The following is an 18,488-nucleotide window of genomic DNA, read 5'->3' as shown; positions in this document are numbered from 1 at the left end:
TAATGTACAGCATTCATGTTGATGATGCGACAGCAGCCATTTTGCACCAGTACACCCTCTACACATTAGCTGTTAGGGGGTGAAAGGGTGAGAGATAGTTAGTCAATCAGAGATGGGGATGATTAGGGCACCAGAATGATTAGGCCGTGTTGGGCAATTTAGCCAGGACATTGGTATACACCATACTCTTTATGCAGAGTCAGGACATAAATTCTATATCTCAACTGAAGGTTGGCACCATTTTTGCAGCACAGTGTCCCCATCTCTGCACTAGGGCATAGGGATCCACATTCAGACTACAGAAAGAGCTCACCCTGCTGGCATTGCCAACATCTCTGCCAGCAACAACCCAAGCCTTCCCTGGTTGTTATTCCATTCAGATACTGGCCGGGTCTGAATATGCTTAGCTTCATGTAGATTATGATGTTCATTACTAAACAGAAAACTCTGTTTCATTGATAACAAACACTAATAAAAATGCAAAGTCTTTTCATTTTCTCTACTCTCCCTTTTCTTGGATGGTCAGGAAGCCACATCACAAGCATTCTGGGACAAAATGGAATGCTTCTGCACAGGTTTTATTTCTCTCTCTCTCTCTGTATACAACTTGTGTGAGTGGCTCTGACAATGGTTATTTCATGGCACTCAGCACAAACAGAGGGCATTATACCATATTAAGTAAAAGTACAGCATACCACTATCAAACCATCAGCTTATTTCTGTGCATATTTTGCAGATCTTACAAATGCCCTGTACAAACGTGGTAATTCCTTTTCCTACATAACATATCAGATGCAATCCTCCTCCTCCTTATTTATATCAAATACAACAGAATATGAAATGAAAATAAAGGAAAACATAGGACAAGGGCTATTAATAATAAGCTTTAAACCTCTCTTGCCAACTAAAATAAAACTCCATATTTCTTCTGCAAGGATCTTTCTTTATCTATCATGTGTAGCTCCATATTTGAGAAATTAATCTACACTTAACATAAAATACAATAAAAGAAATTCAAACTAAAATAAATGACAAATCCAGAACATATTAATTTAATAGAATATAATAATACATTTACATTACATGTCAATTTATTTTTAAGTTTAAACATAAATATTAATTATGAGTACAGTGTCATCATTCTAGACACTCTGTGATGGGAAAGCAATTTAGTTCTAACCATTATTAAGCAGAAATTATCTCACGAAATGTTTATATACTGTCTAAAGGAAATATAATTTTTATATTCTTGGTAAAAAAACTTTAATTACTTAAACAATTCTCATTTTATACAGAATTATTAGTCAAACAATTGTGTAAAATTTAAACCACATTACTCCCCGAATGTTGAAACTGATACTTTTTACATTACATTTTTTTCTTCTCCAACTACATCAGAACTTTACAATTTATAGCTCTTGTTATTATGTTCAGTATTTAAATCAATACTTTCCTTCATAAATTCAGAAGCAACAGAAACAATAATGTTAAATACAAGTGAAAGATTGGTCACCTCTGTGTCTCCTCTAAACTGAGAAACCTCAAGATAAAGAGTTAAATTTTAAACTACATTGTACTGACTGCATGCTTTCGCATTAAAATAACTTACATATAGTATATATTAATATGAATTGAAAACAGTGGAAATTTCTAAAAATGTTTCCACTGAAAAATTTTATGGGTGTATGAAACACTTATCAATTTCAAGTATTACCATGTCTTTCTCTATATATTGTTTATTTTATGTAATAGTACAAAATATTGTTAAATTATTTCCCAAGGTGTAGCCCAGAATTGAAAATGGCTAGCAATGTTCTGCTTTCTTCTGCTCTTTTCTGGACAAAAATTAGAACTATCTTGAATCTCTATTATTTGGATGTTTCATCTTTTGCAAGTTTTTGTATAACAGTGGAATTTCCATTCTATTTAACTGGTTACACCTTTTCAGCTTAAGAACACAAAGATAAAATGTTAAGATACACAATTTAAATAAAGTGTGGAAAATGCTTACAAATATCCAGTTTTTCACATGTCAGTTTTGGCTCAATGGCCTGCAGACTTCAGCTAAATAAAATGTGGACACAAATGGCAGTTTCCCAGCTGAACTTGCTAAACTGGTCACTTAACTATGGGTAGCAGACAGTGTTTCATGCCAAATGACAGACTGACAGTTTGTCCCATGGAACCACAGCACCAGTCAATCCAAAAATCAGTTTATAACCCAAAGGGTTCCTAGAATTGCTCATGTGTACATATCATCTGTCAGATTTATGTAACAGATGCAAACAAAGGTGAAAGGAGCAAGAACCAGGGTGGAGAGGGGTTATTCAAGATGACAAGTTAGTATAGTATCGCCACTTTTCTACAACAAAGGCAGACAATGGCAAATTCTCAAAATTTCATAATATTTAGGATGGTCATTTGGAAAGTTATTATTATATTATCATAATTTAATAAACAAAATAAATATATTTTAACTTTAACAATATGTATTTGCAAAGATTTTAATTAACATTTATTTTCAAAGAAAGCTAGGAAAAATGCTAAGAAGGTAACAAAATTCTAAGAAAAAATGGTCAGGTTTTCATTTCAATTCTGTTATAAGCAATGCCATATCAATCATAAACTGTCACTGATCTGATTAACTGCTGATTTAAATGATAACTATTAAAATTCATATTTGCAGTGTTTTTATCATGGCAACTTACTAAATAGTGGAACTATTATCTGCTTTAGCTTATTCTGTATAACATAAAATCTTTGAGTAGAATAAAAGACTGAGCTCAAAAAGCAATTTGTACTCAACTTTAGTTTTTAACATTTTGTCGAGTCATGCTTTCTCTAATGTGATCTTCCAATTACACTACTTGGTATCTTTTGTTATGATACACTTATATTGTAATTTGTCATATATCCATCTACATCTGAATTATTCATGGACTAGCTTTTTACAGGGTACCTTATCAAAAGCTTTTTGAAATTCAAGGCACCTTATAGTGCAGTGAGAAATTATTCAGCTCCGTTCACTTTCGCACAATTTCTTGTCTTGTAAATTTAATTTTAAAGGGATACATTTGTTATGTTTGCCCATCAATCTACACTTAGTAACCCATATTGATGAATTAAAAATATATTTGAAACTTCTGGAAATTTATTAGAATCATTTGATTTAAGTCTGGGCTGTGGGTGGGCTTCTCAAGGACAGTAAGAGACTTGTCCTAAAGCCACTCCATTTTTTTTTAGCTGAATTCTTCTGCTTATGGCAGTGCTAAAAAATGAACCATTGCTCCTGTCTGGGGCTGTGTGCACTATGGAGCAAACTTTCTTCAGGGACCTCTCTGTATTTGGCTGCATTTGTCCTCCTGTTCCTAATGCTGAGTAGCACCCCCACTGCATGATGCCGCCCACCATTCTTCACTGTAGGGATGGTTATTAAGCAGGTAATGAGAAGTGTAAGACATAGTGCTTGGAATTCTGCCCAAAGAATTTGTCTCACAAAACCAGAGAATCCTTTACTTCATGTTCTCAGAGTACTGTACTTTAAGTGTCATCTGGCAAACTCTAAAGGGGCTGTCATATGAATTTTACTCAAATGTTGGCTCTGTCTAGCCACTCTACCATAAACCCCTAAGTGATGTAGTGCTGCGGAGATGGTCATCACACTCTACCATAAACCCCTAAGTGATGTAGTGCTGTGGAGATGGTCATCATCCCATCTTAGAAGGACTTCAGAAGCTCTGTTAGAGTGACCACTGGGTTCTTGGTCACCTCCCTGAGTCAGTTTGGCAGGCTACCAACACTGAGGAGTACTGGTGGTTCCAAACTTCTTCCATTTCACAATTATTGAGGCCACTGTGCTCCTGGAAACACTCAAAGATTTAAAAATGTATTTTTTTTAACCTGCCCTCATCTATGTCTTGTGACAATTTAACATGCAGTGGTATACAGATACATAGAGCTCTTCGGATTTCATAGCTTGGGTTTTGTCCAGACATGTATTGTGAATTGTGGGACCTTACGTAGGTTTGTGGCTCTCTAAATAATGTCCAAATCAATTCAGTTTGCCATAGGCAATCTCTATTTAATTAATTTATTTGTAAAATAAAATTTTTTCTTAAGAACCACAGAAATAGATAAGACAATGAATTAACTGCTCCTCTTTAGCATTTAGTATTGTTTGAAATGCTTATTACTCTAAAGCCATCATTGTTGATGTTGGGATGAACAATGATGCCTTAATATTTGATGAGACACACAAAATGTTATTTCTTAAGGAAAGTGGATCATAACAATAGCTTTATTGGGTCATTATTGACACATGTATATAGTAGCCTATAGTGAAATTTGCACTTGCATATGCTATTCTACAAGCAACATGTTGCCACTTTCCGGTGATAGTAAAAATTGTGTATCATGAATTCCAAAGATTTCTACAACACACCAAGTTTAGCATCTGCTAAGTGGTTGTGCCTCTCCATCAATTACTAAATTTTGGTCTGAAAGTTTTTAAGCATAAACACCAGTTATTCTGTCAGGAAAATGTGAAGCATGTTCATTACAACTAAGTTTGCTGCTTACAAGCAAATTACAACTGAATTGCATAAAGGAAAAAAAATGATTTCAAATTGCTTGAAACAAAAGTATTCTATATATCAGATGTAATGCTTTACTTGCTAGTAAGAGTGGGGAATAGCCAGGCACCTCATAATCCAATATTTTCAACATGCTTTAGGTCATTTTGCTACTTTTTAAAATATTTATATCTCTCTATTATAAAAAAAAATCCTGGAAAGCAAATTTTTTGACACTTTCGTTTTTTTCTGCTTTCATATTCTGTATCTTGCTCTGCATGTGTTTTGCACCTATGTTTTTTTGGGGTCTTTTGAATTCCAGTTTTCATTATCTCTAACCTGACAAAGTCATTAAACACATGTCTCACTGACCTCATTTAAAACATTCAGCATATTTGGACTCGAAAGATTCCAAATAGATAGATAGATAGATAGATAGATAGATACTTTATTAATCCCGATGGGATTTTTACATAAATTCAGAAATAAAAGTGAAACTAATGAAAAAGCAAAAATCTTAAAAGTGTGTCCAGAAAACCAAACACGGGGGTTGGCGAGCAAAGCGAGCAGGGGGCGAAGCTCCCTAGTTGTAATTAAAATCAAACATTTATTTTACTCCTTTAATTTAACTGCCGTTAAAACTAAAATTGCATGCAGAGAGACAAAATATGTTAATATTAACAACTGGAGTGATGAACACGAAAGAGTAGTGATAATTTTGAAGAAAGGCTTAGAGAAATGTTTGATGGACTGGAATCCAGTGAACACCAGAGTTAAGATCACACATGGATGCAGAGTAATAATTGCAAATGTTGAATTGTGTGCCATGAACAATCTTTTTATCGGATGGAGTCTCCTTCAACACCGCAAGATCCATGAGATGACATTGTACTGACCGAATGGACAAGATAAGAACCAGATCAACCATCTGTTGATCAGCAGCACATGAAGATCTCTAAAAGATTTGAAAGTTTGGAGAGGAGCAGATGTAGGAAGTGACCAATAGCGAAACTCAAACTCAGAAAGTCAGGAACTACAATACAGCTACAAAAACGCTTTGACTTACAGAAGCTGACAAACATTGATATAATATCCATATTTACCACACAGCTAAAGAACAGATTCCAGGCTTTATGTGACCTAGACAGCCAAGTGTGAAAAAGAAAGAATTGACAATATGTGAAAGAATATCACAACAGTCTATGAACATAGTAGCGAAGCAAGCCGAGGGTACAGAAGGGTAAAGGAGACCAAGGAATGGATATCACAAGAGACATGGTCAGCCATAGAAGAAAGGTATAAAATCAAGAAGAGGATGCTGGATGCAAAGTCAATACGATTGAAGGGTAAACTCCAAACAGACTACTCTGAGGTCAACAAAAAAGTTAAGAAATTTACAGGAAGCAACAAGAGATCCTACATAGATAGAATTACAAAACAGTCTGAAGAAGCAGCTGAAAGTAAATCAGGGAGAGGTTTACAAAATCACCAAATTGATAAGTAGAAAGTTATGAACAAGGACCAGTGAAAGACAGGAACAGCAAGCCGTTAACAACAGAGAAAGAACAAGAGGCAAGATGGACTGAACAGTTTAAAGAAGTCATGAACAGACCACCACCAGATGAAATGCCAGATATTAGAGAGGCAGAAGAAGACCTCAAGATTAACACCGATCCACCAGAGAGGGATGAGATTTTATCCTCCATTAAACTACTCAAGAATGGCAAAGCTCCATAAAATGACAACTTGAATGCTGAATTATTCAAAGCCTAACCAGGCAAGGCATCCAAAATCCTACAACTACTGTTCACTGAAATTTGGGAGAAGAAGCAGATATCAAAACAATGGACAAAAGGAATAATTGTTAAGAGTCCCAAGAAAGGTGTATTGACTGACTGCAAGGACTGGCTTGGCACCACACTCTTGTCAATACCTAGTAAGATTCTTACGAAAATCATCATCTAGCAGATCGGAGATGCTGTTGACAACTGCCTACCTAAAGAACAAGCTGGCTTCAGAAAGAACAGAGGCTGCAGTGATCTGATTTTTACCTTGCGCATCATCACAGGGCAATGTACATTGTGGCAAAGGCAGTTATATGTTAACTTAATGGACTTTGAAAAAGCCTTTGACAGCATCCACGGAGAAAGCCTATGGCAGATTCTGTGATTCTAAGGAATTCCCATCAAAATCATACATTTCATCAGGAGTTTATGCAGACTTTAACAATAATAATAATTCTTTGCATTTATATAGCACTTTTCTCACTACTCAAAGCGCTTAGCAATTGCAGGTTAAGGGCCTTGCTCAAGGGCCCAACAGAGCAGAGTCCCTTTTGGCATTTTACAGGATTTAAACCGGCAACTTTCCGATTGCCAGTGCAGATCCCTAGCCTCAGAGTCACCACTCCACTTTACTTGTACAGTAGGCGGCAGCAGCCTATCCTTTCAAGTCAAGACAGGAGTAAGACAGGGCTATGTGATGTCTGCCATGCTTTTCAACCTGGCCATAGAGTGGGTGATGAGAAAGACAACAGAAGATGTACACAGAGGTATCAGAATCTGACACTGAATGGTGAATCCCCTGTGCCATTCAAAGTATATGGTGCTGACCTACCCATGATAGAGAAGTTCAAGTACCTAGGCAGTGTAATCCTCCAACGATGCTGAGACAGGAGAGGACATCAAGAGCAGACTATTAAAAAGCAAGGAATGCCTTCAGGACCCTGGAAAAGTGTAGAAGTCACCCAAGTATAATATCCACACCAAATTAAAACTGTATAAGAGCTGTGTCCTGTCTACACTGCTGTATCAGTCAGAATGCTGGCGTATGACAACAAATGGCACAACACATCATAAGCCTGAGGAAGACATTGGGCTTTTTCTGGCCCATGAAGATCTCCAACTGTGACCTCCTCATCCTCCAATGTCAACAAGAGTACATGGGTACTATCATAATGGAAGTGGTTGGGCCATGTGATGAGGAGAGATGTCAGTGCCATCATTAACAAAAGAATCCCTGAAGTTTACAATTTTTTTCGTTGTCCCTGATCTCCTTAAATTTTCCTGACATACACCAAGAAGCTCATAGATCCTTATCACTGCGATAATAGCCTGCTTTTTTTCCCAAATATGTGGATTAGCAGAACACAGCCTGCTACACCTCCTGCAAACCATACCCATTCAGTCAGATGAAGGCATTGCCCTGCTGCAATCCTCACATTTCAAGTCTGCATCTTGTGATGCGTTTGTAAGGAATTATCTAGAGAATGAAATACTGTGATTTGAAATGCATACATTTCATGTGTGTTACGTGTCTGCAACAACCTGTATAAAGATAGAATGACAGAGGAAATGCGAGGCAAGAAATACTGAACACCCGGCTAACACAGAAAATGTTTTCATACGTTATAGTAATAACGACATAATTTTAATATGAAGTGTTGGATGTGTGAAGACTGAAGCCAAATATCCAAGGAACACTTTCACAAAAGGTGTAACAAAACAAGTATGCTTTTATTCAAGAGTAAAACCGAAGAAAAAGAAATTGGTCAATTAACATGGTTCTGAAACCCAACTATCAGTCAGTACAAAGTAAAAGACATTCGCATATATGTGTGTTTGCGAGTTTCATTTTCAACCAGTTGTCACAGTGCTAACGCCACTCTGTTATGGATCTGCTACGAGCTTTTTGGAGCATGTAAAGAAAATTTAACAAGGTCAGAGAGAATGAAAAAAAACGTAAGCTTCTGGGATTCTAGTGTTAAAAAAACACTCTACTGGACACCAGGAGGACACAGGAAATGTGGAAGACTAAAATCAGCTTGGCGACAAACAGTGGAGGATGACATGAAAGCTATGAACTATACTTGGGGCACACTGGAGACAATGGCCAAAGACAGACAACTGTGGATGACCTTTGTTTCTGCCCTACACGCCAGACGGTATAAAGAGCACTAAGTAAGTATGAGATAAACATTTGACTTAATCCATCATCTTTAATATTTCAGCAGTATCTGCTATAAGATTGTATATATAAAGTTATGATACTTAACACACACACACACATGAATAGTTGATTTTTAGATGTTTGCAGTAAGTCTAACAATCATTGAGTTTAAAATGTTTCATATTTCACATATACCTTTTAAATAGAAATTAATGTGTTGATAATCCTGGGACTGTATATATGAAATTTGATAATAACAAGTAGTCTTCTCAATAATGTATTTATTAAACTTTCAGGAACACACTAAATGCATTGAATACTATTCAGTTCTCAAATACTAATAAGTTTCACTTTAAAAAACCATGGAAGGATGCTATAACAATGAAAATCAAAACATACTGAAACATGGATGGATTTAAAAATACAGCAAGTCCCCTACATACAAACGAGTTCCATTCTGAGAGCGCTTTGGCAAATACAATTTGCTTGTAAGTCCAGCAAAGTTAGCCTAGACACACAACGAACATAATGCAACCCCCTAACCATCAACTCCTATAGAAAATATGTACATGTACAACTATTTGTACATAAAAAAGTGCCTTTAAAAGTTAGTATTTGTATTTTTGCTATAGATTTCTAGTGCATTTTAACAACAAACAAATGAAAGTTATTTTTTATTCCAGTTGTTTTCGATCAGCTGACATGAAGTCTGTCTACTCTTTTAATCTGAGAAGGGAGCGACTGAAAGATGACAACACCATCATTGTAAGCATGCTGGGGTTTCTGAGTGCTGAAGAGACAGCTCCTGTTTGGATAAGTTTGGGATGACAATAAAACATATATTTTTTTTTTTTTTCTCTTTTGTGCAAGTCTGTGACCCACATATTATTTACATAAGAGTATTTTTGTATTGATTTTTTTATTTTAACAACAACCAACCAAGTTCTTTTTTTCATGTTTTCAGTCAGCTGATCTTGGTAGACTCTCTTACGGCTCTCGAGCTAACAAACACAGCAAAAAAATGTTCCATAATCTTGTCCTTGTTCTTTAGAATTATTATAATTATTGAACAGTTCATGTTATACAAACAAAGGACGTCAACCATCTTTTCACCTCGCAGTAATCACTCAGTTATTTTTACTGTTGTTTCCATCATTATTGCCTGGTGCTTCTTAGCAGTACATCACTGCTGCTTTCACACTTCCAGACATCTTGGGCTTGAAATAAAGTGTGTTAACATAAACAGAGATACAGCCAAAAGCACAACCACTAGTTGAGGATGCACGCATGTGACTGAGAATGTAACCAATAATAGCGTGGGTTTTGCGCTCTGCCTAGTGGCAGACACACAAACTTAATTACGCACTGCCTCAAAAATTGAAGTTACTATACAATTTTTAATTTTCATTTATTTAAACAATTTTTAATTTATTGAAAATGCATGTTCACATCTTTGAAAATCTCTGAAGCACATCTAATGTTTGCAGTAAACTATCTTTTGAAAGGTGCAAGGTTGTGCAAGTATTTTTCCTACATTCCCACAGATAGCATACCATAAAAATTGGCACTGCTGCATAGACACCCATGTATACAATATACCTAACAAACTACGTAAATGCCCTCAGTCTGTCGATGACATGCTGAAATGAAAAAATAATGTAATACTATACTGTAATGATTTTATCCACTTCCAATTCTCCAACAACCTTAACTAGAGATATGCATCAGGTTCACCACAGGTGATTTCAGGATTTTTTTTTTTTTTGGAGATTCAGCTGTGGTCCAAAGTACTAAAAAGTACAAAAACAAGGAGACGGGTGTGGACTAATACATTAACAATGTATTGTTGTTTCCTGCAACACATTGTATCTCTGATCTCTCTAATACATCAGCAACACAAAATTTAAGTCAAAGCTGAAACTCATGTACGGCTTCTAATGGCGTGTACTGGGCACTCAGGGAAAGACATGCTTCTCTCTGTTCTCTAAAAAGAAAAGACCCTCACATATTTTCCCAGGCACTGCCAACATTATTATAAAAAAAATCAACTGATATATGTCTTAACTCTCACACTTAAAAACAATTCAGTAATAAAAAATTCTAAATGATACAGAAAAAGTAGAAATGAATACCACAGGGTCTGGTTCTTTCCTTAGGCCAAATGCTGCTGGGTTAGGCTCTAGCCTTGTGACCCAGAACTAAATTAAGTGGGTTCAACCTATGAATGAATAAAACTGTTGCTTTCATTTGAAATAAAACAGAATTTTGAAATCCTTATTCTGAGTACTCTGTACCCAATGATGATAAATGTATCAAGATGTACTATTTTAAGCAAATCTTCACCAGATTGCCAGTTTAACATCATTTGACCTGTACTCTCTGAACCATGCAGCACACAACAAACAATTCTATCAGTCATTTTTAATACATGTCTTACATAGATGCAATCTGTAGCAAGTTTTATATTAAAGCAGGATCTGTTTGTTAAATATCTTTATGACCATTTCCCAAAACTACAATTTTGGTCTGGGGTGCTCATGCCATTTGCATTTCAGGATTAATTTAGCTAGTGAAAGTATTTGATATACAACAAACAGAAAATGTATTGTGTCTTGAAGAACCTGTCTATTAAAGGTTATCTTTCAAAATAATTACCAACAGTTCTCAAACTCAAAATACTCTCTGTGGATGTAATTTCTGCTTGAGATGCACTGTTTTTAAGGTGCAAAAACCTTACAACAACATTTCTAGCTTTATAAAGGAGAACACTATTAGTGAGCAAATACCTTTTTATAAACTTTTTTTTTTTTGAACATTTGAAAAAGTGAAAAATGGAAAACTGCTCTTACCTGGAGCATACCATAACCCTGGTCCTCAATAGTGCCTTCACTAGTAATATGCAACCGTGTAAGCAGAGTTTTAGAACTGAGGAAAAAAGAAATGAATAAAAGTATAAATATTCAGACAAGACAGTAAAAATTGCACAGCATAAGGGGTCTAAGCTGTGACCATCTTGTTGGTTAAATGGTCATTTTCTAGGTTTGTCCCACTCTGGCTGACTACCTCCAAAATCTTTTTCTCTTCTCCAAGTTCCTGGGCATTCTTTGGGATTAAATCCATTATTCTCATGTCTACCGCCATATCTATCAACATCTTCCTTAGCCTCCCCCAGGTCTTACTCCCTACACATTTACCACAATGCACATCTTTATCCAATCATCCTCTGCCTTTCACTTCTCATCACCAAATCACCATAGCTTATTTCTCCCCAGCACACCAATAGCCTTCACACCAAGTTTTTCTCTCAACTCATATTGCCCTCAATAATGATTCACCTGATCACTCTCATCTGTTATTTCCTACTTTCCTGATGTTCTTCATTCACTAGCCACGTCTCACTCCAATGCAGCATACTACTCCTCACATAGCTTTCATAAACCTTTCCCTTCAATGCCAGAGAGACTCCTTTAGAAGTCAGAATGGCCTCCTCAGTCATTTCTACTGACCCTCTAATTATATGTTTCAAGGAAAGGTAGTTATACGTACTAATCGTGGCACCTGAGAATGGCAACTTGTTTCATGATAATCAGCATATGTATATGAATGGCAACTTGTTTCATGATAATCAGCATATGTATATGTGATAATAAGGGCTGTATAAACCTATAAATTGACAGCCACAAACAGAGTACTGAGTAGATCCTCTTTGCTTGGATAATGCCTGGGTGTTCACAGAATTTTAGTCATGTATATCCTGGTAGATATCTTTTTACATTTATTTTGTTTGTAAATTAACAGTTAAAACTTTTCTAAATGCTATATTAATTTCTATGCAATTTAAACACAAAACAATAAAAATTCCAATGACTGCCACCCCGCATTCATAGCTAGTTTTCATAACAACTGTATTCTTAAACTAATTAACAGCTCTTGACAGGCTTGTTGTGCTAGAATAATAGGAAAAAAAGAAAAGAAAATGCTTATATTGTTCAATTACCTTTCCCATTTTGGAAAACTGCTAAGACTTTGCCTCGTAAATGTCACAAGTCCAGTAGGTTCTGTAACACAATATATGCACATACATAAAAACTATGCTGTTTAAGAAGATGTAATAAGTATTAAAATAAGTATTTCTTCTCTAAAAATGTGATGTTATTTACTTCCTTGTACAAAGGTTACTTGTGTCACTTCTTTGAGCTTTCAATTAAGCAGTAAGACCACTCCCCAAATAGCTATCCTTTAAAATACACTAATATCAGAAAAGGAAAAACGGGTGGTCGGGGGTGGGGGGGGGGGGCGGGGGGGGGGGGGGGGGGGTTAGATATGGGACAACAGGAAAAAATGTTATTTAATCTAAATTATAATTCAAAATAATGTATTGTTAAATAGACCCCACAAATTATACACAGTTGTGTTAACAAACCTGAGTAATCATAAGAAGTTTCCAGATTTTTCATGAATGCATCCTAACATGATTATATTCATAAGTGTCATAATAATTTATGAAAGACAGAAAAACGCTGTGAACCCTTCAGTTTAGCAACTGTGTATCTCTATTCAAGAACTGGTGTTGCAAGGTTGAGCATTGTTGAAAATCGGAGGCCTTTGAATTAAACAGAAACTATTTCATCTTGATGACCTAAATAGAAATACATCTGGATCTAAACTGCAACAAGTTTCCATGTGTGCGATTTTAGACTGGCGCTTTCCTAGCACCCTACATCTGTATGCACCAATACTGTTATACTTTCTCTCCCCACAGAGCAAAACTATAATGGCATCATTGGTCTCTGCTCAGTAATTAATTCTCTGGTGTTGCAAAGCTTGGCACTGCTCAATGGTCACAAGCTTGGCGTCTTCAGATTACAAAGAAGCCATCTTATTTCAAGGAGCAAAAAAAGAAGAGCAATCACCCCTACTATGCTGAAGAGACAGTTTCTAAAATGTAACACTATAGCTATGTGTATCCAGCATCTTTTTCATCCCACACGCCAGGATGTACCTAGATTATTATACTGGTAGGAGCCTCCTTTAACAGCAGTAGATTCAACCAAGGTCAGAACTGTGCGGCACTCACAAATTCTTCTGGTCCACCTGAAAAAAAAATGAGGCTGATTCTTGCCCTAGCACAAAATTTAAAATCTCTAGGGAAGTACATGATAAGAAAGCATTTGCTTTCTGAAATTATTCTAAGTTGCAAGTCTTATATCAACATTCCACATTATCAGTATGTGGTTATTAAGAATTTTACGTCACAGGTTCTTGTGTTGTACTTCTTCAAATGCTTTAATGTGATCCTTAGATTAAGACACAACATTTAAGTCTATCTGCAGCTTCAACCACTATCTAGTTCATAAATTTCACAAGAAGGGTGCAAAACCTTCTTTTCTACATTGAAATGGTTTTGTTTATTTGGCATCTACCTCTGCAAAATGAATATTTTTTGTCTATTGACCGTGTGAACTAATATGGAAATCTAATGAGAAGGTTAAAGTACACATTAAAATACTCACAATGTTTCTTCAAACATGTCAGTATGAGTTACATTAGCTAGAATCACCAAACAAAGTTTTGAATGAATAAGTGATCTTTTTTTTTGACATTCCAGAAATTAAGTCACACCAAAACAATCAGAAATTGAACTCTGCAAGAATAAACTTGCACAAGAAAAGTGTAATATATCAGAAGTAGCTTTAAACAAAAAATTACTGAAATAAGACACTGATTTATCTACTGAAAATGAACTGAAGTGAGAAAGTGGGACAATTTTGTTTCTTCATTAAATTCTTTGAAATAATAAAAAATGTACTTGCGTATATCTTTCCTTTCCTTAAAACAATTTATGGCATTTCATACTAAAAGGCAAACCAAACAGACCTTGAAAAACTCTCATTTTCTACACATAATTTTATACTATCATGTTTAATTTTTCACTGACAATGGAATACGGAGACTTAGAAAAAATACAAATAATATGAAATTAATTTTATGGTTTTACTAGGTAACTAATCATTAAATACATACTCTTCTCAGTAATTCTTCTAAAATAGCAAATGAGCGTCTTGAGTTTTTCTCTCTTTTTTGTTGCTGATCCTTCAAATAATCTAAAAAAAAAAAAAAAGTTTCAAGAATGAAGCTAATGCAGAAAACATGTTTTACCTGTATCATCTGCACAAACACTGTTCTTTTAATTTTCATTTTACATACAGAATTCACACAAAGCTTTTATATTTCAAATTATTGTTTATAAATAGTGTAAACATCTGCATCAGTCACATGGTAATCTACTGCTTCCTATTATTCACTAAAATGAAGGAAAACCATTCTTTTTAGACTTTACACTGTCACAGGATTACATCACTTTTTGCCGTCAGTACTTTCCTGTACAGTAAGCAGTTTCCTAACACAATAAAAGAAACTGCTGAAGGGTCTTTGAAATAAAGCAAGGGTTGAGCACTATAAAAAGTATACATGTAATGTAAACTCACAAAGAGCATTTATTTCCTTGAGCAACATTAATAAAGAGAAGCTATACTGAAAATAAATTTCAAATTGAAAGCTTTTTCTTCATTGCTAAACAATAACCAGTATAAGGATGATCCACATTTATACATACATTAATGGGTTGATCTCTTTATATTAGATATTACATGGTTTTCTCCAAGGTATAAAACAGGTCTATTCCTGTCATTGCTTCAATTCAAGTATATAACTTAGACAAATTTTGATGCACTAAATGTCCTTAAGGCAACAGAATTAGTTTACTGAAGCCAGTTTCTATATGCATCTAACTTTTCAGACAGTGAAGCCGATTCTTTTTTAAGCCAGTAATGTAATTTACCCCTTTAGGCTAATTGGTATTGACTCATAATAGCCATTAACACTGGCCACATTTTCAGCACCAAAACAAAGAGCATTCTTCAGAGATGGAATGGAAGAAAGAACAGATAATGAAGAATATAAATGTTTAAAAAAACAAAACTAAAGCATCAAGTATTACAAAATAGAAAATAAACAACCAGCAGACAAGAAACATAAGGCATTCAGCTACAAAAATACCAAAAATATTCCAAAATCACTAGTAAAATTCTGAGGAGGAAAAAACAGCATAAACAGCAAAATAATTATGGAAAATGAACAACCAGAAAACCTTTCAAGAAACAACCACCATCAAGAAAGTTTACAAATGCAAGCAGTAAAAGAATATGACAGAAGAACACCATGCCTATATGCTATATCTATAGAAGAACCCCATGCCTATATGCTGTATCTATAGACGAACCCCATGCCTATATGCTATATCTATCTGAGTACCCACAATTTTATTTGATTTGCTTTTTGGAAGCCTAGTTAACAACTGATTCCAATTAAGTCGGTAATTTAGAAAATTTTTAAAGGTCTGGACTTTTCCTGTCCAAGACTGGAAACACTGTGGCAGCTGTGATGAAGGTGAGCAAGTCAGTGAGGAGTGTGCAGGAAAGAGTATAAGGTCAGTAAGTTGAAATATTAGGGGTACAGTAATCCCTCCTCCATCGCGGGGGTTGCGTTCCAGAGCCACCCGCGAAATAAGAAAATCCGCGAAGTAGAAACCATATGTTTATATGGTTATTTTTATACTGTCATGCTTGGGTCACAGATTTGCGCAGAAACACAGGAGGTTGTAGGGAGACAGGAACGTTACTCAAACACTGCAAACAAACATTTGTCTCTTTTTCAGAAGTTTAAACTGTGTTCCATGACAAGACAGAGATGACAGTTCTGTCTCACAATTAAAAGAATGCAAACATATCTTCCTCTTCAAAGGAGTGCGCGTCAGGAGCACAGACTGTCAGAAACAGAGAGGAAAGCAAACAAATCAATAGGGCTGTTTGGCTTTTAAGTATGCGAAGCACCGCCGGTACAAAGCTGTTGAAGGTGGCAGCTCACACCCCCTCCGTCAGGAGCAGAGAGAGAGAGAGAGACAGAGAAAAACAAACAGTGAAAAATCAATACGTGCCCTTTGAGCTTTTAAGTATGCGAAGCACCGTGCAGTATGTCGCTTCACGAAGCAGCTGCACACAGAAGGTAGCAACGTGAAGATAATCTTTCAGCATTTTTAGACGAGCATCCGTATCGTCTAGGTGTGCGAACAGCCCCCCTGCTCACACCCCTTACGTCAGGATCAGAGAAAGTCAGCGCAAGAGAAAGAGAGAAAAGTAAGTTGGGTAGCTTCTCAGCCATCTGCCAATAGCGTCCCTTGTATGAAATCAACTGGGCAAACCAACTGAGGAAGCATGTACCAGAAATTACAAGACCCATTGTCCTCAGAAATCTGCGAACCAGCAAAAAATCCGCGATATATATTTAAATATGCTTACATATAAAATCCGCGATAGAGTGAAGCCGCGAAAGGCGAAGCGCGATATAGCGAGGGATCACTGTATTACAAATCAGGTGAAATGGTGAAACTACTGAACACAAGTGGTAGTGTAGATATGTGCTGCATACAGGAGATGAGGTGAAAAGGTAAAGTTGTGAGAATCTGAATTAAAGTGAACAAAAAACAGTTAACTCTTAAAAGAAAAAGGATAAAAAGTAGACTCAAAGCAATGATAATGTGTCCATGTAGATAAAATCATGAATACCTTTAAAAGTGGGCACATGGTAGTTATATAGGTTGTCACACACGTGCGAGTAGGAGACAGCTAAAGGGTCTGAGTAAGTGTAATAAAACATCTGACCGGGGGGCGGCGGAGTGCTCTGACGGTCTTTCTTAGTTCCCTACAGACCTTTCCTGGGACATCCTGCAAGGTTCTGGCGCCTCAGAAGACGTCACTTTCAAAGCCGGCCCCTTTGCGGACATCACTTCCGAAGCCGGCCCCTTTGCTGACGTCACTTCCGAAGCCGGCCCCTTTGCTGACGTCACTTCTGGTTCCGGCCATTTTGATGACATCATTTCCTTTCCAGACCTTTTGATGACATCATTTCCTTTCCAGACCTTTAAAGCCTCCATCTTGGGCTACTGTAGACAGTTCTGTCTTGGACTCTGTGAGATGCACATCGTACTTGTGATTCTAAAAACCCTTTTGCAGCTAGGAAAAACAATATACGGGTGGCTGCCCCAAACCTTTATAATGTCTTGGACTCATAATTATTACAGTGGCATATTTGGCAGGATGAAGTCCTAGAAGAAACCGGGACACGGACATGTAAATAACCAGGTAGGAAAGTACCGGGGCTGAGTTTCGGGGGGGGGGGGGGGGGGGGATGGGTGCGTTTGGGGGTCAGGAAGGACTCAGTACAGACTCCGCTCCTCAAATACAATCCCGGGCTTATATCTTACCAAATGGAGAATGTGAAGGGGACATAGAGGCATAGGCTGGTTTCTGGGGTTGAAACAAAAAGGGCTTATTATGCTCTCTCGGAGGCAACATAATTGATGGTCTAGCACACACACACTGGTTACATGAGCATCTTGACATAAAGGTAAACTGAGAGAAGGGTAATAAAGTCAAGTAGAGCTAAAAGCCTTCCTGAACAGATGAGTTTTGAGTTGTTTTTTAAAAGATTATAAATAATACTTAGTCTGCTGTTTCTCACTGCTCTGTCATTGGTACTGTGAGGGGTATATAAAAGATTAAGGTATGAGAGTCTGAGAGTTGTGTCTGTATGAGTACTTACAAAGTGAGCAGAGGCACCTTGGTGGAGTAAAAGCAACACTGATATGTTATTCCCTGTAAATGGGCCAAAAGCTCTGAGGTAGGCAGCATAAAGAGGTAACTGCTGTGACTTTATTATACCTGATTGAAATCAAAAAAACATTTACTTCCAAAATAATATACTTATAATATGCAAAGTCTGAACGTTGACTAGAAAAACTTCATGATAACGCTGTGAAGCAAATGATTTAAATGCCATCTGGATCTAATGTAAGAAGCCATTTCAAAACACTGAGTTAGAAGCATTTTCAATTATTCTGCTTGATCCCTT

The 18,488-nt window shown here is 36.4% G+C and overlaps 1 protein-coding gene across 2 annotated transcripts in view; it reads right to left on the bottom strand.

The window, feature by feature from the left end:
• Positions 1-18,488, bottom strand: part of parga (poly (ADP-ribose) glycohydrolase a) — a 236,556-nt gene that overhangs the window by 112,902 nt on the left and 105,166 nt on the right. For both annotated transcript variants that reach the window (XM_028795482.2, XM_051923908.1), the window contains exons 12-14: positions 14,544-14,623; positions 12,517-12,577; positions 11,369-11,444 (exon numbers count right to left, since the gene is read on the bottom strand). In XM_028795482.2, coding sequence (XP_028651315.1) covers positions 11,369-11,444; positions 12,517-12,577; positions 14,544-14,623 — 217 coding nt within the window. The remainder of the gene's footprint in view (positions 1-11,368; positions 11,445-12,516; positions 12,578-14,543; positions 14,624-18,488) is intronic.

The sequence above is a fragment of the Erpetoichthys calabaricus genome, chromosome 2 (genome assembly GCF_900747795.2).
Source record: "Erpetoichthys calabaricus chromosome 2, fErpCal1.3, whole genome shotgun sequence".
Lineage (NCBI taxonomy): Eukaryota > Metazoa > Chordata > Cladistia > Polypteriformes > Polypteridae > Erpetoichthys > Erpetoichthys calabaricus.
The sequence above is the reverse complement of the archived record's forward strand: the minus strand, read 5'-3'. Positions and strand labels throughout refer to the sequence as shown.